This window comes from Argiope bruennichi, chromosome 8 (assembly GCF_947563725.1).
Source record: "Argiope bruennichi chromosome 8, qqArgBrue1.1, whole genome shotgun sequence".
NCBI classification, from domain to species: domain Eukaryota; kingdom Metazoa; phylum Arthropoda; class Arachnida; order Araneae; family Araneidae; genus Argiope; species Argiope bruennichi.
Window position 1 is genome coordinate 125,454,617 of NC_079158.1, and position 23,382 is coordinate 125,477,998.

Below are 23,382 nucleotides of genomic sequence, written 5' to 3' on the forward strand. Positions count from 1 at the left end.
TTTAAATAAAAATAATTTGGATTTTTTTTTTTTAAAAAGAAGAGTAGCTGGTTGCCATTAAAGTTAACCAGAACAAGTTAAGTGCTACTCATAAGAGTAAGTACCATGATTCTTTTACGGCGTTTATAAGGAAAATGGATTTTTATAATAATTTTTAGATAATATTTTAAAACTTTTAGGGTTTGGGATACTAAATTTCATAAGTAAATTCAAAAAAGAAAAGATTTTATGATATAAGTTATATTCTTATGCTCAACAGAATTATCCAATCAACTCAACTTCTTAAGAATTATGAATTGGCTGTTTACTATTTGATTGAAAGGCGGCTGCAGCTATTTCTTGAAATTTGAGAGGAGAATAAATTTGAAATTAATTTTCTCACTATCTGGATTGATTTTAACGTATTGAAATTACGTTACTTCTACCTTAAAAATGGTAATAATATTACTCTTCATATATATATATATATCTTCCAATTGTTTTATTGCCGGCATAAGTTGTGGGAAAACCGAACACCACTACAAACACGTTTTACAGCGCAGATTTGTTTTGGCATTTATTTTATTATTTTTGTTTTTCAAATTCCTTTACAATCCTTTTTTCATTGTCTGAAATAAGAACTAAGTAATTAAAGACATAATTATCTAGTTCTATCAATTTAAAAAAGATAAATGTATGAGAATTTGTACATATAGCAACCATGTACTATAAACAGTATTTTTGAAGATGTAAAATAAATCTTTAAAATACTAAGAATTCTGGAGAATTCAAATCTCTAGCATGGGTAAATTATTTCTTTGTTGCTACTTCACTTGTAGAAGAAGGAACGAATTCCTAAAAGACATGACAGATTTCATTGAGAGAAGCGGATTTCAGTATTTTCGGATTCGAATTTTATCATTCTTCAGGTCAAGTCATTTTTCTTTTATGTAATAAGTCTGTGATGTTTTTAATATCCCAATCACTTTGTATAAATTTATTCATTTTACTATTGGAATTAGCTATGCATGTTTTGCTTCTCAGTATTTATGCTTGACACAGTTTTTTTAATGAAGTTCAGCTATTCACGCTCCAAACCTATGTCATGTTTGCTAAATAAGTTGTTGTAGCTCATTTTGAGATGTATGCTCAATTAATAGTTATTTCAGGGCTAATTATTTATCCAAACTTTTAGCAGAATTTATGATATGGAGCTATTTTGTATAATTATTTAATGATACTGTGGATAGTTTAATGTATACTTATCTTTTTCTTTCTTGCATCCAGAGATTATTAAGAAGGTAAATAAAAATGTGCATTGGTTCTCATTGTTTTTTTTTCATTTACAAAAATCCTTTTAGAAATCTTAAAATCCCTTATTGAATCGGTTCTATAAAAATCACATTTGCTAAGTAAAAATTATAAATATGATAAATTTATGAATGGGAAAAATTTTTGAATAAAATATTTCTTAAAAAGTTAAATGAATAAAATTTTACTATTTTGAAATAAATATTTGGATCTTTCATTTTTTAAAAATAAAATAAGAAATATAATTAATAATTTATTTTGTAATTAAATTTTTTATCAGTTAATTGTTAAATTTATTGTTTATGTTTAATAAATGGTTACTTTTTTACATGGTATTTTTCTGCTATTGTTACTTTTTGCAAAGTAAAATAATTAAAATTTTCAATTTTGTAAATAATTAAAATGTTTCTTCAACAGAGTTTATTTATGAAATAAGAAACAAAGTTGATAGTATTAATCTACTATTGATAATATTGATGTTAATCTACTGATGAAATATTAATAATATTTTTTCTTCTAGTTATTTTATTCATTTTTCAAGTCCCTTGTTGGAAAGGATGTTGTTGTTGAGTTAAAGAATGATTTAAGGTATGCAATAATTAAAATTTTGGTTCTGCTCTTAATATAAACTTTGGAATAAAAAGTCATTCTGAAAGTTTATTGAAAGAACTTATAAGTTGCATTGGTACTATTTTTAATACTGTCTTAATTTTATTCATTTATTTACTGTCATATGTATTTTGGAATTTTTAATGTGCTGTATGTTAAAATCTATTCATGATTTCTATTTTAATTTGCTGACTATTTCATTAAAAAGCAATTGTCTGCAAAGCTTCAACAGGCTGTGTGGCATCATGAAAAGTGCTTAAAAAGTACTTGAATTTGAAAACCATTTTTAAGCACCTTAAAAGTGCTTAATTTTCAAAAAAGGTCCTTAAAAAGTGCTTAATTTTTAAAAAAGGTCTTTAAAAAGTGTTTAATTTTCTCGAAGTGAAGAAAGTTTTTTGTTTTGTTTTCCCATAAGTTGAATATTATAATCTGAAATCATGGTCATAAAAGCTTGTTTACCGTGATAAAGATAACACAAAAACACTTTGAGCTAGATGGATGTAATTTGGTATACCGTCTTCACACCAAACTTGTAGATTCCGATCAAATTTTCAACAACTTCGTTTAGAGCAAATCTATTTTTCTGTCTGACTGTTCGAATATAAGTTAGCATCATAAGTACAAAACGAAGAGAGCTAGATACTTAAAATTCAGTACACGGATTTAGTATCTAATCTATAAACATCTGTCAAATTTTGAGCCAAATCCAACAAGGGGTTCGCCTCATGTCCATCAGTAATTTTAGAAATATGTAAACACGATAACTCAAAAATATAGCAACTTAAATATAGCTAATTTGGTATGTAATTTTGTGAATATAAATGTAGTTTCGAGTCAAATTTTTGTTTTAATCAATTTTAAAGAATGCATCCAGAAAATTCGCTTTTGAGATACTTTCAACCATATGATAGACATTAATCCCAAAACATTTGCCAATGATCACACGATAGAGTCAGTAAAAATATTTAACTAACGCCTAGTGTTAACATTTCATAACTACTATCCAATGCCACACAAGGCATTTCCTGGTAATGTAAGAGAAAGTTTTGAGAAGATGCTCTGGCTGATTTATTTCAGTTTTACTTCTAAACTACAGAGCTGATTTTTTCTTACTTGTTTTCGTTATTTATGAAAACTGGGACTTGTCAAAGCATTTTCATTTCTTCGGAAACTATATATATCGTTTCTCCTGCAATTTGTTTTAGTAAGAATATTTGCTTATAGATTAAAAAGCAGATTTTCATTAAATTTTAGTAACGTTATACATTCGAAAAAGACTTTTACTATACTTTTAAAAATAAGAGGCGACAAGACAGTTTCTTTTTAGTCTGATCATTTGTGAATGCTGCTATTATTTTCTATTAAAAAATTATTTAAAAAACTTATTTAGAATATGGCATTGATCTATCACCTGTTTCGTGGCATTTTGGCCAGTTGTGTGATAGCCATAGGAGTGCTTTAGTATTTAGCTTTATAAGATAGCAAATAAAATTACTTAATAGAATGAGTACTACTTAAAATGATTATTTTATACTCATTCCACCCCAGCCATGTTGGATCTTAATTGTTGATGCTTATATAAAAATCAAATACAAAATGTGTGGTCATGCTGAGCTTCTGCATCTTAATCGGCATTTTCAGAAATGATGTATGTATCTGATTTTTCACTTTTATTTTAAGAAATGTTGAAAAAGCTCACAGGTCCTTATTGTTTATCTTTTAAATTGACATTTTTTTTTTGGCATTAATAGGGGTTTTTTTAATAGGGCATTAATAGGGGTTTTCACTATAATTGAAAAGTATTACAATTAAATGTAAAAATGAGTAAAATCTTTTGGAAATGAATGAATAAACACTATTTTATAATTCATCCTTTAACGGGAGTGTATTCCTTGAATTGCATCTACCCACCTGCTCAAATTCGCTATCTGAAGTTAATTCTTGCAATGCTTTCAGTGTTTTAGCAGACCTCTCTGTGACTTTTCTAATAAAATTAGTGGTAAGATTATATATTACAATAAAAAATTACTGATTATATTTACAGTAAAAAATAAGCTACATTATATATTTATTTAAACCTGCACAATTATATAAAACAAATAGTAGCAAATCTCAAAATTGAGAGAAAAAATGTGAGCAGTTCTAAGAGACTACAGCTATTAATAAAAGAAAAAGACCCACAAAACTCCTGAAATCCAGAGTAAACACTAATCATTTTCAAAAATTAATTCTTCCCAGCAATATTTCTTAAAATTAGTTCATTTTTTTCTGAAAAAAGTTAAAAAATGAAGATATATGTGTTTTTTGTACAATGGGTGAGAAAAATGACAAAAAATGTACTTTTAAATAGTCTGTGACAGCTGAAAATTATAAATCTGTTTGATTACTGCCATAATTTATTATTAAAAAAGAAATTAAAAAATGAATTTTAATCTTTTATTTTCGATTTATGGTTAAAATTAATATTTTGAAAAATAAATGAAGATAGGTGTTCCCTGTATTAGACCACTACTAATCAAAAGCTTAACTACATAGATGCAATTCCGAGATAAAAACTAAAAAACAGTAAAAAAAAACAAAAAAACATGAGGTAGGGCTTATAAAGAAAAATGTACAATCTTGATAAGGCAGTGTCTGCTGACTTCACTGTGTTCTTATTTTGAATTGCTGTGGATCTTTACAGTAATGTTATCTTTTGAAGTTTAAGATTATGTAAAGCATGGCCTTGTGATGAGCTAAATAGTTCTTAATATTGATGTAAAAATGTCAGTAGGCACTCTGCTTGATCAAGATTGAAAGTTGCTATTTCTGCAATTTTAGGCTGTGATTTATTGGTATTTGATAGAATTAATCATGGAACTTTTTGATATAGAATAATTATATACTTGTCATATATCTTATTTTAGTTCTCATCATCCTACTTTTCTGTAATAATAAAGCCTACAGTAATAAATAAAGTGCCAATTAACAGGATATTTTATTAATATTTGCTTTATCATATCAAGTTTATGTTAAATTCATTGTTTATTTAAAATTTAAGGGAAAAAAAATAAAAATAAATGGTAATTATGTCAATTTTATTATTATAGTCTGTTTAAGATATCCTAAGTTTATGGGCATAATTTAGATAATTCCAGCCTGAGATGATGTTTTAAAATACTGAATTTGATTGATTAGGCATAATTTTTATTTATCTATACAGCTCATTTGATTAAAATCATTAAGATGATGCAAGTAATGCTTTACTTTGTAAAACAAATTCACAATACTCATTGAAAAATTCATATGAAAATGCTGGAATTCATATTTTAAAGCGTTTTTCATCTCTGAGGTATTATTTGAGTTTTCAGATTATAATTTTTATTAAATAAAATATTTATAAGTAAAATAAAATTATAGTTAAAAACAGATTATAAGATTCTATTGATTAGGGGATAATTTAAAGGGGGGAGACAAACTCATTAATTTCTCATTTTAAAACGCAAAAAAAACAAAAAAAAAAAAAAAACGGTTCAACTAAGAAAGGAAAAACAAAAAAAAATATTAAAAAATTTGATATGCTTTATATTTAAATTAATAAACTTTAAAAAATTCCTTTGGTAAATATATAAGTAGTGAACTATTTTCTTATTATATATGTATTTTTTCAATAATACTTAAACATTTTTTATTTTAAAGAATTCTGACCCATTTATAACTGGAAATTAATTATATTTGCCTCTGTTCTCTTAAAAATTAAATTGTTATGTTCTAATTAGGCCTTGTTAAAAATATATATAATATCTATCATGTACTTGATTTTTTAAAATTATTTTATAAAATATTTGTAGTTTCCAATTATTTAAATAATTTACTGACAGATATTAATTTGGAAAAATTTTGTTAATTGATTAATAATTAATGCATTTTATATCTTGGGATTTTAGTTTAAAAGCATAATATTTTAAAAAGAATCATCTGCATTCTTTAGTTTTTTTTAAATTCTATTAACATATTAAATTATAACATTTCACTGTTTTTATTCAGTTTTTCTGTTTTGAAATTAGAAATGAAGCAGAAGCTTCAAATACCAAAATTAACCACCAGGAAAAATGCTGCTAAATTTACTAAATGTGAAAAGGACAAATAATTTTTAAAGATTTAATTGATATAGTTACTTTTTTTTTTGTTAATTTAATCTTTATTTAGCGTTTTTATGAATCTGTGCAATGAAAAAAAAAATATTGTATGTTCCTCCTACTTTTGTACCTATCATTTATGCTCTTTATTAATGAAAGGAGGTTATGTAATAACTTATGCATAAATGAATTTATGAATCACTTTTATTTTAACAATGCTTGTCTGAATAAATATTTTTTGTCCCTTTTTTTATTTGTGTATAAAGAAAACGTTTAATGTTGTAGAGTTAAGGGTTCAAAAAGAGAGAGAGAGATTAAAATGTGCAAAAATAATTACTCAATTTATGTCAAATTTTAACAACATTCTGTATTCTGTAGCTCTTAATTAGCAATAATTTCTTTTATCTTGTTTCCTCTTTAGATGTATAATTTGTTTTTTATATTAAAGAATACAATTTATAAAATTGGGAATTTAATTATATATTTTTTTCGTGCGGATGAAAGAAAGATAACCAATATACTTTTCCATACTCTTGGTGAAGTGAATAATTGCCTACCTCCCAATCTTAAATCATGACTAATATTCATTGAAAATATTTAATAGCTCAGTTTAGTAACTTTATATTTTATTCTTTTTGATAATTTTTTTAGTATTAATTTCTAATGATTACCTTACTTTCGTAGTATTTGTGGAACATTACATTCTGTTGACCAGTATTTAAATATAAAGCTAACCGATATTAGTGTGACAGATCCTGAAAAGTATCCTCACATGGTAAGTATAACTTCAGTACATATTTAGTTAGTAAGTAAAAAAAGTGATATATATTCATCCAAGAGATTTCTCATTGTATTGGTTTACATACATTTATTACTTTGACTTCATGATCAATTTGTTAGTGTTTTAAAATTTTTCTTATGCTCTGTATCAAAGATAACTTAGGATATTTTTAGTGTATTGAACATAGGTTTTCAGAGAAAATAATTATCTAGAAATTTGTTATCTAGAACACACTGCGTTCTCCCTAAGCCTGCAAAATTACTGGTTTTAATTTATAATAAAATACGTAATGTAAAAAAAAATAAAAAAAATTAAGGCATGAGAATGAATATTGTCAACTTTTTAAAATACAAAAATCAAATATTCAACTAATGATAATTTAAACAAAATTTTGCCGTTTTTGTGCAGGAGCTTTATAGTAAAATATCCCACAGAAAATACAGTGGAACCTTGCTTAATGAGCATAATTTGTTCTTTGAATCTGAGTTGTAATATGAAACACTTGTTAAGCAAAGCAATTTTTTTTCCCCCATAGGAATCCACCACCATCCCTCTCCAAAAAAAAATCTAATAAATTTATAATAAAATTTATTGTTGATAATACATTGTCTTTTTGCTAATTGTATAAAGACTTGTATCTAACCATGCTTCAAAATGTGACACAGCATTATCATTAAATGAATTTGTAACATGTGTAGTTTATTGCCTTTTTAGAGTTCTTCTCAATGTTTAATACAATATTTTCATGCTCTCAGATCTCCCTTATTTCACTAGAAGGTTTTAGCTCTATTGAGTCTATTATTTCCTCCTGACTAAATCTTTCCTGCAAATTTGACACAAAATGCAAAACCATAAATTCTTGTATAGTTCAAACTGTTCTCCCACCAGTTCATTGATGTCGTTTCTATCGACCTATAGCCCCATAATCTTGACCAGAGATAAAATCGTGTCAATTAAAGCTCTACATGCACTTTTTCAAATTCCTCGGAATTGCATATGTCAGCAATAACCAGCCAAAACTTCAATGTAGATGAAAGGGCCCTCTACAAAGAAATGCTCAACATAAACTGTTACAAGCCTATTGAGCATGTGATGCAACAATGTCTCTTCACCACTTATTCTATAAAACATTGCTCATTAAATGAGTCACTTTTTTGCATTTTGTTTTGCTTGTTATGCAAGGTGCTCATTAAATGAGATTTGACTGTATTTTTCTGTCATAAAATACCAAAACTTTACTTTTTTAACCGTAACAATTTCATTTTTATATAATTTCCCTATCAATTTTTTATTAATTTTTCTAAATTTAATAAATACTTGATTAAATGCAAACAGTTTTGGAAAATTATCAGTACTCTATTGTTGGGCCATTTTGTGACAGTTTATTAACCATTAATTACTATTTACGATTTGTTATTAATTTTGATATATTTGCTTTATTTCTTAAATATAAAATTGCAGGTGATAAACAAATTTTATATGCTATATTATTTTATATAAAATACACTTTTGCTTTATAAATAAGTTATTTAAAAAGCAATTCTTTACACTTGCATTAAGATTACAGTGACTGTTAATAATAGATTTTTACTTTTTTGCAATACACTATTTAAATTTAGCTTGGAAATCCTGCAGTATAAGCAAGGTTTTAATGAAGTTTTTGTGACAGTTTATTAAATACTAGTGACGTTTTATGACTAGCTACTATTTTTTATCTTTACCTGCTGGTAAAATTTCATTTGAATATTTTGTAGGCAACTTTAATTAGTTGTAATAACTTCCTCAACATTATGTTTTCAAATTTTAATAGTTATGCAATTTATACAATTTTAAAAGCCTTATGCAGTTACATTCATTATATTTTCTCTCCAAATTTTCTATTTATTTAATTTAAAATTTGAAGTTTTAAAAAGGAAAGGAATAAACTTTAATTTATCCAATAACATGCTTGCTGAATCGCTACGTATTCATAAAAAAATAAGTAGAAAGTAGAATCATTCAGCATTGAAGTTTCTGACAAAATTTATTTTATGATTTACATAATATATCAACATATTATTCTATAAAAAATTCTTTAACTCAGGAAAAGAAAAGTGTGTTTTAATAAAATCAAATGGCAAGTGATAAGCTTGTTAAGAGTTTTAAAATTTACAATTCTTTAAAAAAGAAATTCATCATTGCTTATTTCTGAAGTTGAATATTAGTTGTAATTTTGTCACAGTATTGAAAATTATTATTAAACACTTGTTTAAATAGAAACCTATTAAATTTAGTTAAAATGAGCCAAAATTTCATACTTTTGTCATCATCAATGGGGAGTGGGGGAAAACCAGGATGTTTCCATAGTTGCTACTACTGTTATGTTTTGGATTTTATTCACAACAATGAAAATATTGTTTAAATATATTTAAAAATATGTTAATATTAACATTATTTTATTAAATATATCTGATTTAATGAACAAAAATTCATCAAATCTGAAGAAAAAAATTTTAAATTGTCATCATTAAAACAATGTCATTTGAACTTTTAAATGATGTAGTTATAGGTTAAATGGTTTGGCCTGTTGAGTGCTAATTCCCCCCCCCCCCCACGCACACACACTCATACCTTCTCATTTGTTGTTAGTAGAGGTAAATTTTTCATTAGTGAAAATTAAAATTTATCCCCAAACAATTTGTGTATTTCAGCTAGTAGAAAATATAGTAATAAACTAAAACAATATAAATGCATAGGGTATTGCACCTTATCATGTAAGTAAAAATATATAAAACTATGAGTTTAGGGAAGAGTAAAATACAAAGATATAACAATAATTAAAATAACTATTGTACAAACAATGATTTTGAATTTAAAAAAATTCTCCTAATTATATTACTAACTGTTATTATATTAATTATTTATTTTATTCTTTATCATAAGTATATGGCTGTATATACTTATTTTTTGCAAAATTTTTGAATAGTTTCTAACGAGTCTCCACCAGTGCATTACTTTGAATTTTTTGGCTATTTAACAGATTTCAGTTTTTATGGAGTTTATTTTATTGGGAGTACCAAGAAGTGCACAAGAGCAGTTAATGATAAAAAAAAAATTATTTCAAACACTAAAAATTTGTAACCTTATTTCCTTTTATATATCTATGTACATAAACTAATGAAATTAAATATTTTGTTATATTAGACACTAATTTATGCTTTCTATACACAAAGCATAATTTGTAAGCCTAATTTAAAAAAAATGTAAATTAGCATTAAATAATTTATATTGCTCTTTATTAAATGTTATTTGATTTGAAAAAGAATTTGTAAATTTTATGTATAAGATCAATTGATAAGTGGAAGTTTTGGGGCAGTTCAATTTTTCGCTACAGACAAGAAACATTTTTATAGACCTCTACATTTTCAAAATCAAATTTCATCATTCTTTAGAAAGACTAACACTCTTTTATGTTATAATTCTGCAATAATATTACGTTTTAATTTTTTTTTTTAATCGATATTTATTTTACTTCTTGGTATGTAGGTTTGGTGCAATTCAATATTTTCTGAAGTTCTGATTTTTGTTCCAAATCTGTATTATGTTTGCCCCAATAGCATGATTATCTGTTTTATGTAATGTTATTAAATCCACAGCTTGAAAAAAAAATGCCCCCCCCCCCAAAAAAAAAAAAAAATGCATACAATAAGTATTATATATTTTTCAATGTTAACTATAGACAAAGCACAAAAATCACAAACTAAGCTACTGATTCAAAGAATCTCATATTAAATTTTTTAAAGAATTGTTTACAGATTTTAAAATAAAAAAGTTGAGGCTATCTGTACATTAAATGCATCACTTAGTTCAAATGAGGAATTGATCTTTTGTACTGATTAGGCAAAGTTGATAGAATGAATTTTTGCATGTTTTTTTTATTCATGATTTTCTTTAAATTTATTATTCCTCCAGTACAGGATATTGTATATCATATAATATCCTGTATGATAAGTATGACACATAATTTATTAAAAATTCTTTCCCTCTGAGGATTCATGAATTGTATCAGTTGGTTTCGTTAATTATTAAATAATACTTAAATTTATATGCAAATATTATTGAAGGTTCTAAAACTGTTTTGACTTCATAATTATTGGCGTATAACTTGTTTTAAATTACCTGTATGATCTTTACAATCCTATAAAATCTTTTCTTTTCAAAATTTAGTTGAGTTTCAGCTCTTTAAAATTTCACTTTATATATTTCTGCATTTGATATCATTACCACAGTATTTTGGTGTTATGCACACCATACATTATTTTTTTAAATTATAATAATTAACTTATATACAATACCGAATGACAAAAATATATTTTAATATTAATGTTGTTTTGGTTGAATTTATTCTCAAATTTTCTCTTTTGAAATTAAAAATTTTATTACTTGACATTTTATATTTTGCTTGATTCAGTGCATTTATTTACTTCATGGTTCATAGGAAATAAAATTTTATTTTCAGAATGTGATTTTTAGTAATTGAATAATAATTGGAAGAATCTAAAATATAATTTTTTAAATTTGCAATTGAAACATTTTTGAAATATCCTGTTTAAGAATGTATATAAGGATCTCTTGCCAAGTTTTATATTTATATCACATTGAGAAAATGTCAAAATCTTTTAAGATATTTAAATTTCAAAATACTGTGTAATATTGTAAAACAGATTTTTAGAAAAGGTGGGGGGGGGATCAAATTTCTATTACACACTGTTTGAAATCATGTGATTTTATTATAATAAAAGATAGAGAAAAGCTATATCTATATATTTGAATATGCTTTATAAAAAATGAATTAGTAAATAAAAAAATATAATAAGCTGTTTATTCCTTATTAAAATATTCACTTAGTAATGAGTATTATATAATACTTTGCTTCATTTTATTATAATATACATTCATGTATTATAATTTCACTTTTTGCTATTTGGTTGCAAATTTTTATAGTTCTTATTATAAATACATATATATCTATAATAATATTATGTATTTCTAAATTATTGTAGATTTTTTTGTTTGTTTGTGGCAGTGTTAATTTAGAAACTTTATTATAAAGGTTATATATTGTTCAATGCCTCTTCAGGAAGTTGAATGAATTAGTATTTTCCGAAATGGAGGTTTTAAAATTATTGTATTTTATTTTATTTCATTATTAATTTATTAACTCTAATTCTCTTTTAATTCTTACACAGTGAAAGCTACCATTTATTTTATCTTAATTTTGCAATAAAATGCCATTTTGCATGCATTTTTATTATTTGAGATATTTTATTATCTAATACTGTAGAAAAAGATTTATTCCAGTATGCTAAGTGATGTCAAAGGATACTATCAAGAATTCATTGTATTAGCATATCAGAAAAATAAATCAACAATCTTATCACTGAAATGTAACTCAAGACTTTTATTGCTCTTTCCTCTTATTTAGATGTAACTTTCGCATATCAATTTTATAAATACAATAGAACCTTGATTATCTGAATTGGTTGGGACTTAAAACATTTCTGATAATTGAATTCTGTTTATAATGACAATATTTAAACAATGGCATTTTTTTTTAACAAGATTGTTCTAGAATGCCTTTTTTGAAATTATGAAAATATGTCTATGTATTTAGCTACCATAATTCTTTCTTAGAATTATGAGATGAAAATAAACATGGTTATAGAATAGTTCATTTCTGTTTTTTTTTTTTTTTTTTTTTTTTTTTTTTTTTACATCTACTGAATTCTTTAAAGGTGTCATCAAAAGAATAATTTTATCTTTTCAACAATGATTTTCAACATTTTTTTTTCTATGAAAATGTATGGAATTTGGTTTCATTGATATTGAAATGCTCAAACACAACTTTTTTGTCTGCTTTTGTAATTAGTTTCTTCACCATTAATAATGTTGCTATAAACTTTAATCAAATATTTTGTTTAACTAGATTTCAGTGATTTTTTTGAGAAAAAATATTTTTGAACTTGTGAATTTTGAGAGACATATTATTATCGATATTTATGCCATTCTGTTATTCATTTCCTTATGTTTATGTCTTTATAAATCTAAATATATCACAGGAAAGAGAAGCTTTATTTAAAAATGTGCATAGTTTAAAAAGTTTTCAGTATAAAATTTTAAGTACAACAAATCTAAAAAAAAATTATTGAAACCACATCTTGAACTGAAACCTACTAAATATGGAAAAATTATCCAAATCTTCAACAATGAATAAAAAAAGCCAAAAATATATAACAGCTTTGAGAGCAATTTCAGTTTCTCTTCAACAAGGAAATACATATAGTTGTAAAAAATATGCTTAAAACATTTTTTTTTTAAATTGATTAAAAATAGAAAATCACATTATAGATATATTGAAAGCATTAAAAAGTTTTTTAAGATTATTAATTAATTATTATGTTATGATAAGTTTATATAATTTATTTTTAAGATGTTGAAAAAATAATTTTTGTACTGTAATATTTTTGAAGTTATTGTGGTAAAATGCAGACATTTCATTTAATATTTTATTTATTAAAATTTCAATAAAATAGCTCTGATGTGCATATCCTCATTTTCCAGAATATCTTGACCAAACTTTGTGGCTTAAATTTTTTCAATTTTGATTTCATCATCCTTATATTAAAAGTATTTTAAATATTTTAAAGAGTTTCTTTTCATTTGTAGTTACATTAACTATTTTAAGTTGAGGTTTATAAAAAAAAGTTCTTTGTATGTTTGATTAATACAATTTCCATATTTAAACTACTTTAAGTAAAAATTGGTATTTTCTTAGATTTATTTATTGCTATAGCCATTTTCATACTTATTATTTTAAAAAAATGGTATTTTCAAGATTAAAATTTAAAAATTGATTTATGGTATTAAATTTATTTAATAAATATCCACACTATTTGAAATTTGTTTTGATACATTTTCATATATATGCATAGATTTTTTTTTTTTTGCTTTTATTGGTTTCAGTTAATTGCTTACTAATTCATTAACATTTTAATAAATTTGAAAACTTTATGCTGATGTATCGAGTTTAATAATTTAAGTTGATAAACTAGAAATTTACCTGGTTATTATTCACTTGTTTTACATTTTATTTCTAGTTCAGATTATGTTATGCAATCATAAAATTTTTTTTCTTTCCAATGTAGCTTTCTGTGAAAAATTGTTTCATTCGAGGCTCAGTTGTAAGATATGTTCAGCTCCCAGCTGATGAAGTGGATACTCAATTATTGCAGGATGCTGCCAGAAAAGAAGCTGCTCAGAGCAAACAATAATAAGGTTATATGTGTGTAATCTGGATAAAGGCATGCATCATCTCTCTCCATCATGCTTTTTGTAAATAAATCATTTTTGTTACATGTCATGAAATAAATTATCTTTTTTGTCAAAGTAATTTTGCTTTTCATCTAAGTTACATAATATCTAAGAAAATATATTTTCTATTTTGAATATATAAGGAATGAATTGTTTCATTTTAAATAAACATATATTAGAAACAGTTAACATACTCCCACTTTTTATGATTTCTTGTTTCTTACTATAGTAACATTTCCTAATGTTTTAAAAAGACTTGGCTAAAACCATAAAAATAAAGAACTCCAATTAAAAAAAAAATATATTCTTTGAATTTGTGTTGAGTACAAATGCAGAGAATGATTTTTACTAGATTACATTCATTGATCTTATTATCAAATGGCATTAGTGTAGCTTTAAAGCAAGTTGTAAACTGAATTGGGAATTCATATGTGTACTCAAAGCTTTTATCGTTATCGCTGACTGGAGATTATTATGTCTTGCAGTAATTCTCACCATCTACTAAGAACATTTTTTATTATTTAATTTTAATTTGTTTTTGGGTTGCTTATTAAATGTTGGATAACAATTTCAAATTGAAGCAGATTTAAAATGGATTCAATTAAAGGAATTTAATAGTTTTCCTCATTTTTTGATAAGTGAAGTTTTGTTAAAATGCAAATTTCCCTTTGGTTAGGCAATTGCTTTTATGTTCTTTAAATGATATTGATTAAAAGGCTTTTGTTAATTCTATTTTATTTCCCATGAGTATGATTTGAGTAGAACCTGGGGAAGCTTGTTCATTAGGGCTTCTAACTTACAGCACATGCTGGTTTTATTTTCTAAAGTGTTCTTTCATTTTTTTAATTGAATTTTCTTATTTTTTCACTTGGAGACTTAGGAATTTATATCATATACTAATCACATCATATGTTTGAAATGCAACAAACTTCACATGTGGATTTGAAATTAAAAATTTTCGTTTACTTTTGGGTAAAATAACTTTTTATTTCTTTTAATTGCAGTCTCTTGAAAAATATTTTTGAAGCATTGCTAATTTCTAAGTAGATGAGCCACCTCTAAATGGAACATAGAAGATATGTGGGAAACTATTATTTATTAGATTCTATTTTCAAACAGTACCAGGATTCGAATATATATAGAAAAAATAAATGTAAATGAATTCTGCTTATTCTCACAATTAATATACTGCTTGTTGGATAAAGTTACATAATTTATTCAAAAATTATTAAAATTGCATTGATTTAAAATTAAATAAAATTCTATGTAATAAGTTATCTTTCTACCAAAATGTAACTGGAAGTAAATATTTATTATATTAATGAAAAATTCGAAAATAAATTTTAAAAATGTTATATATAAGTATAGATGTTCAGTGCATTGCATTGAAATAAACTGAAATTAAATTATGCAGTTGTGCATTTACAAGATTATTGATGCTTCTTATGCATTGATTGCAAGTTGTGAAAAGTTTAAATAATTTTATAAAGACATAAAAAAATGAGTTCATTATTTCTTCCAAAAATTTAGCACCATGTATTTACAATATTTGTCATGTGCATCATCGAATCCAAAAACTAAGTTAATCTTCAAAAAATTAGACAATAATCTTCTACTTCAGAATAACAGTCTAATCCACAAAAATAATGAAAATATGCATATATACTAGAAATTATCTATAGTATAATGAAAATGATGTGATCAAAATATTGTTTTAAAGACAAATTCTAAGTACCTTAAATTCATGATATGGGATTTGCAGTAACTTCAAATAACCAAAAAATAAAATCCAAATTGGTATAGAAATACTTTTGAAATTTCTTAGATTAATTTGGTTGGCTTATATATTATTAGCAGAAATAATTATCATATATGATAATTATCTCTGTTAATAATAAAGATAAGTATGTCTCTCTCTCTATGTGCATAGCCTTGAGCTATCCAATTTAGCACTATATAATTTGTTAGTTGAATGTGTGCACCTTAAAGTGATTTTTTTTTTTAAAAAAAATCTTTATTATAGTTATAATTAAAATTTAAGATGGAAAAAAAGTCAATTTTTCTTAACTTTCATGAATATTGCAGCATAAAAATAATTTTCATGTCTTAAAATTCTGAAAATTGTATTCTCAGCGATATCAATTTTTTGCTATGTATTTTTTATTTATTTTAATTTGTTTATATAATTAATTTTTAAATACATTTTAAATTAACTTTACAATGTTGTTTTTTGTAAAAATTTGTGAACTTCAAATCGTTTTTATTGCTTCTATAATAAAGCAATATATATATATAATATGGATTAATGTTTTATCCCAAAATTTTCTTTTACATTTGTTTATAAACATAGGCTTATTTTCCATTGTAAGGTAGATTTCTATTAAAGGCAAACTTTTAATAAGAATTATTGAATTTTTTTTAATGCCTACTAATGCCTAACTTCAGAAATTATCTAAGTTCCATTCTAAATTAAAATTTTACATGAGACGAAAGAAATTTTAGATATACTACTTCAACTTTCATTTAGCTCAAGGAACAGAACGATGTAAGGCTTCTTATTTAGTATGAATTTTCAATGTCTATCAAAATATGACATTTAGAAGTAGTTTGCTGCAGAAATTATCAACACCTGCATAAAATATTTGAAGTGTTTAGGAAATATTAATTTCGACAAACCAACTATTTGTGAAAGATGGTTAATAATTTTTTAAAACTTTAATATATATATTATCACATAGATTACTATCCACAGTTCAAGGTTTTATGGGAAGTTGAGTAACATAATACAACCAAATATACCGATTCTGAAAATAACAATTTATACTATCAACCTATTTTATAATCACAATAAAAAAATGTTATTTCGTGTAGTTCCGTCTGCTTTTTTTTTTTTTTTTTTTTTTCAATAACATTGAAAGTGATTAAAAAATTTTCATTTTCGGATTTTGCCTCCTACAATATAAATAATGTAAATATTGTTGCTGTTACTCAGGAATATTAGTAATTGAACTGAATCTGAAAATGCAATTACTTACGAATCCAGTATTGATGACACAAAATTGAATGACAACGACGAGAAGTCCAGATATTGCATTAACAACTCTTCCCATGAGGAATCGGACCACCTCTACTGGGTTTTAATCTCAATGATTACCTGAGATCAGTGACAGAAGAAAATACTAATTGTAATAATAGATTTTGTAATCTATGTGAAATCCCATTATTGTTACAACTTAGGCATGATAATCATAATTTCAGGACATGCGGCACTTTTATTACCAATATCATTGCTACCCCAATCGAAAAAGTGTTCGCTTTTAATGAGTATGATATAGCGTTAACCGCAGAGGTAGCCTGGTTCTACATCAATGTCCGTCTGTGCTAACTGAGGAATATTAAACTAATACGTCTTAGATTTGATACTACAACGCAAGAACTGCAAAAGGATTTTGGGTCCATCAAGTTCACAAGAATATTGCTGTGATGACTCCAAACTTCTCGTGCTCAAGTGTGTGTGACTTGAGAGTCACACTCACACACATGAAGAATGAACTCACTTCAGTCTCACATGAAGAATGAAGCGATGTAAACGAAGATTTACTCCATTTGAAATGCTTTCTTCTATTAGGAGGGAAAAGAGAGTTGTATTCACCTCCGCTTCTGGAAAAAGAGGATGCTAGAATCACTGATCCTTCCTTCTTCCTTGCTCTAGTCAAAACAGTCCCCAACTGACCTACTCAGAATAAAAGGGAGACTGAAGAAGGTGAATCCAGATCTGTCACCCCCTTTTATCTTCAGCAATTCCGAAATATTTCGAAAATTGCGAATTTACTGAATCAGAGTTTCAGACCTTCTCCGACTTAGTACAGGAATTTCGTATGGATATGGAAAGCGAAACATTGTCTAAACAAAAAAAGAAAGAAAAACTTGTAATCATTAGGAACTTTAGCCCCAGAACATAGCTGGCGACTCCTTAGCTCTCTAAACACTGTATAGAAGAAAACGAAGAAGAGCTATGCGAGAAATCACAAAAGTGAATTACAAAGTGAAAGATGCAATTTAAGTCGGTTCGTTGCAGACTACTTTAGAATTTCTAGGCCTTCTGTTCCCTTAATTTTTCAGATTGTTAATGGACGGCCTCTTTCGGGACATAACCCGAAGGCAGCTCTCCCCCATCCCCTCTACGAAATCTCGAGATCAAGATCCTGCTATCGCCGGTAGATGGCTTTAAGCAGCTATCCCGAGATAATTCTAATTTAAAGGGGGTACAACTGTCATGACATCAGTAAAATTGGACTCCATGCATGTAATATGCATAGGGCTGAACCAATAATCCTGAGGTGTCTGTAATTTATCTGGTCATCCAGACATTCTGTGTGGGAGGAGATCTAAGCTGTCCTGCAGAACTAGGAAGAGATGGACGCTCTATATAGAAACTGTGTGGGTTAGGTTTCCGTGTTCTTCCAGGCATTTCATCTGGCAGGTCTATCTCGTTCGAGATATGGCAAATGAAGAAGATTGCGCTTTCCCAATTACGCTGAAAAGTTTTTCAAAAATTTATTGGTTTAATTGGTAGCTTCCGAGCTCAAAATTCTATCTAAGGTTTGCAGTTTGACTACTTCCATTCACTGCCTGAGAGACTTAAAACTGATAGGCTTGACACGTGTGAATGTTAAATGTGCATTCAAACTTCCAAAATGAATGAACAAACTCGCTGCATTCTTTCGAATTCCAATATCGAATATTTTTGGAAATCTTAGTTACTCACTCTCTTAATCCATTGATACTGCCGGCAGTGGATCTTGATATACTATTTGCCAATGTGTCACAGGATTTGTCGCCAATACTCTAAAAAAACGAGTAAGTAGAATTTATAATCGAGTGAGAAGGCTGGTAATTTTCGTTCTATTTCCATACCTTATTTCTCTTTTTCAGCTAGATCTTGTTTCTTGGGAAAGTGATATTGTGTCCATTCTGGTTGGTCAGTTCTAGCTCATTGGTGTATGAGGATGCCCTCCCGCCCACCCCTCTAACTCTTTACTTTGAGGACTCTGCTGCGGCTGTAATTAATTTAACGTCTGATTTGACAAATTCCTCTTCATGAATCTGATTCTTTCCCTGTTTTCTTACCCATAAAAAAGTTGCAAGTAATTCAATGTATAACATATATTGTTTATATGCTTTTTGATAAAGTTATCAGAAACTCGTGTATTTAAAAAATTTATTTACCCTCTTCAAAATGACGATTAATACCCACAATATATTTTCTGTTTCTGAAAATGTAGTGTTTTCTCTTTAGAAATGATATGACTAGGTAAATAGATAGAATAGAACGATAAATTAGACAGTAAATAGATAGATATGATTTAGGTAAATGAAAAGAAATTTTATTCTTTCTGGCTATTGTTTTTAAATGATGATGCTATAGTTTGCCATATTATCTTAAATTGGGACAAGAATAATTTTCAGTCATGCAAAACACTCTACAGACAGAATTTTGGACTTGGAGCTATCAAATTAGCAAGTAGGTGCTCTTTGGGAAAGAGTTTTTCAAAATTGTTCTTAGATTTTAAAATAAAAGTTAATCGAATCGCTAACGTTAACCTTCCTAGACTAACATTTTCGTAGATTTTAATTTCGGAGCATAGCATATTTTTACATATACTTTAAAAAAAAACTTTAAGTATATTTTTGAACAATAGTTTTCATTACTTCAAAAATTACGTGCAACGATGTTAAATATATATTTTGTATGCACATTATCCTTGCCATAATTAAGTGTAAATTTTAAAAACTAAAGATTAGCGGATTATTCGGGAAACATTATCATACTGCGATGTTTCTGACTCGAACCATCTTTTCTTTTTACTTTCTCGTATATGAAGTATAGAGAAAATATTGTAATGGTCAATATATATATATATATATATATATATATATATATATATATATCGAACACGTGATTTTGACCAATCTCCTCGTTTTAGAAGTCCTTAAGTTCGAAACAAATGCATTTTTGTGCATTATGTCCATCTGTGACTAAAATAATTCAAACACGCTTTCAGTTAGAAGGATGAGATTTGGTATATGATCTTTGGGCCAAATTTGTAGATTTCTGTCAAATTTTGAGTTGCAGTTATTTAGAAATCTGTCTCACCGGCTGTTCGAATATACGATAGCTAAAAAACAAAGAGATATAGACTTTATCCAGATTTAATATCTGTATTGTAGAACTTAACAAATTTTGAGCCAAATCTAAGAAGGATATGAGCGACTTCGAATCTGTATTTTCAGAAGCAGGTAAACGCGATGACTTGAAAAAATGCAATTTGGTATGTGATCGTGTGATTATAATTCTAGTTTTGGGTCAAAATTTGGTTTCAATCGGTTGGGAAAGAAAGCGTTTAAAACATAAATTCAATTTTCGGGTACTATTAATCGCATGCTAAAGACTAATCGCCAAAACGCTCGCCAAGGATAACACTATAGATTCAGTAAAAAAGCTAAATTCTTGCCAAAGATTAATATTTCGTAACTATTGTATACCAATGCCATTTCAGGCTTTTGCAGCCTTGTCCAATGTTCAAAATTTTATGCAGGAGTGGTAGTTTTTAAATCAGTTTATTGAGAAACTTAACAAAGATAAATTATGATTTTATTAATACTAATTAAATTATTAAAGCTTTATAAAATTGCAATATTAGATCAAACCTCGCTCAATAGAAGGTAAATGTGAACTAATAATTAAGAGAGTGTCACCTCCTGCTTAGTAGAGAAGCATCTATCGCTTGGCGGAGCTCACATTAAAACCCCATTTGAACTGAGGGGTTTCTTCTTTTGCCACCCCAGGGGGGGGACTGCAAAGAAGCTTAAACATTGAGGACAATACTTTTATTAGAGTATGCGGGAAAACATTGGAGATACCACTTCCGCTGGTTTTTTTAAACGCCATATTATACGGGGAAAAAAAAAACATTTTTCTAAATATTGCATTTATTATGAAATAAAATATTTTCATTTGATAGTGGATAGAGAAAACTGCCGTCTTATTTAGAATACATATAAGAAGAAAGCTCTGCTATTAAGCAATCTGAAATGTCCGAACACAGCCTAATTATTCTTCTTCAGAATGTAAATAAACAGTAAATCACAATAATTAGCTTGTACAAAGAACGACTTTCATCTTCGACTCCAAGCTGGTCATTAAATTCTTAAATCAGTCATTTATTCTTGTATTATATTCTTATTTGGGTTATTTCAAAGCATTGCTTCGCAAGAAATAAGAATACATTTTTTTATCTAAATATTGCGAGCATATAAAAAAGGAAAACAAATTATCTTCCTGTATACATTATAATCAAATCACTATTATTTTCCTTTGATTACAACATCTCATCTAGTACAGGGAAGGGGGGAAAGTGAATATTGCAGGGAAAAAAATGCCACTAAACGTGCAATTATGTTTTGAATCATTCGGCGGATAATTTCGGTAATTAGTACTGTTCTGCCCCGCTGGTAAGAAAGGAGATCTTGACCATCAAGCTGGAAAAGAAAACATGAATGTATTTCCGAGATCCTTTCAGGACATTAGTGAAAAGAAGAAATTATCAAAAGCGTTCCTCGTCGTAGCGTTTCGTCCTTACATGGCAAGACGTTCATTGCATAAAAAGTATTTAGCAATAACATAATTATGTTTTGTTTAGGATTTGTTCCGTGTTTTTATTCCAGTGTATTACATTTCAAGGTTTTTAAACAGATTCGTTATAGGAATATTGTCATGATGCTGTAATGCTGTCCTGATGTGATTCGAGAACATTTTTTCAGATTTTTTTTTTCCGGTTTGGGTTCCTACAACTCCAAAGTAATAAAAGTGTTTCGATTGTTGCAATAGCTTAAGTGTTAGTGGGTTGGAGGTCAAAAAAGTTGAAAAATGACTTTCAATACACAAATTCGTTTGTTTTATAAGCTAAGATATGAGGCATTTTGTTGGGAAGATCTTTTCAGTTGCATTTTCATCCATCCTCATAGCTCCTACTTTTGCAAAATTAACCATTTGTACTCGGAAAAGTAATGTGATGCATAATTATTCTCCTAATAGAAGGACTTATTTATTGTTTCAAAAAACAAATATATATAACTGAATTTGCACGAAAAATTAATCCATATTTTAAAAATACACTTTGTAGGTATTTTTTAAGAATCAAAATTTAAATTTAAAAAACACTTCAAAATGAGGCATCCCCTTGAATGGTGCCTGAGAAAAGCCATCTGAATGCAAAGAGTTCAAGGAAGGGCCGGGGAATGGGGGATTATATCTGGAGAAATAGAATCTACATTTGCCTCTTGGCATGCAAACAGACAATTTTTTTAATTCAAAAATTTTCCCAGTTTCTAATTATTTTATTTTTCTGGTATATATATCTACTTAATTTTCGCGAAGAGTTTTTGAAAATCGGCACTATTTAACGAAATATCGATGCTTCGAAGTACTAATATTTATTTAAATGATGTTCGTGTGTGGTATGTAAACGGAATTCATTCTCTCGTCAATATTATTGAACTTATTTGCTACTGCAAAAAAGAAAAAAGAAATGGCATTATAAAAATACTTCGATTTTTGCTATTGCTAGAAGAAAAAGTGGCTTTAAAAAAAACTTCTATCTTTGCTATTGCTAGAAAAAAAGAATGGCTTTACAAAAATAGTTCGAACTTCGCAATTGCTCGGGAAAAAATGGCTTTACGAAAATACTTAATTGAAAAATTCTTAAGTGGCATCTCATTTTCGGTGTAAAATTATGGATAAGTTGAATTTCAATTATTCGAATGGTTCAAGAAAAATGTTTTTTATTTTATATATAAAAAAAAGAGAGATTAGCTTATAACACATATTAAATGACAACAGAAACAATGTGTGTTTACATTTTTGTATACTTACATACTGAATAAAAAATGCCAGTATTTGAGCAGGTCAGTCAATGTCGTACCTGTCTTTTATTTGGGAAGATATTGTTTGCGGATTTCGTTTCAATCCGGGTAATCAGAGTTTGTTAATTTTATTTTATTGTTATTTAACTTACTAACGCAAGGAGGAAAGTAAAATTAATTGAGAGAAAAGATTAATTGGGAAATTATTTGTACAAACGAAAAAAAGTAGAGGAAACCAGCTTATTATCATCTATTTGCCTTTTATAACAAATTGTTTATCAAAAAAAGGATAGTGATTGAACTTTGAAA

General features: G+C 26.8%; 1 protein-coding gene across 1 annotated transcript; it reads left to right on the forward strand.

The window, feature by feature from the left end:
* The first annotated feature begins 279 nt into the window (after positions 1 to 279).
* Positions 280 to 14,223, forward strand: LOC129981588 (U6 snRNA-associated Sm-like protein LSm2). Its single transcript, XM_056092490.1, has 4 exons — positions 280 to 435; positions 1,811 to 1,878; positions 6,702 to 6,792; positions 13,983 to 14,223. The coding sequence occupies exons 1-4, from the start codon at positions 433 to 435 to the stop codon at positions 14,106 to 14,108; spliced, it is 288 nt and encodes a 95-aa protein (XP_055948465.1). The 5' UTR covers positions 280 to 432; the 3' UTR covers positions 14,109 to 14,223.
* The last annotated feature ends 9,159 nt before the right edge of the window (positions 14,224 to 23,382 follow it).

Excerpts from the sequence above, each read along its gene's own strand:
- LOC129981588 (XM_056092490.1), top strand. Across the intron at positions 1,879-6,701 it reads GAGTTAAAGAATGATTTAAG|TATTTGTGGAACATTACATT; the intron begins GTATGCAATAAT and ends TTACTTTCGTAG. Across the intron at positions 6,793-13,982 it reads CTGAAAAGTATCCTCACATG|CTTTCTGTGAAAAATTGTTT; the intron begins GTAAGTATAACT and ends TTTCCAATGTAG.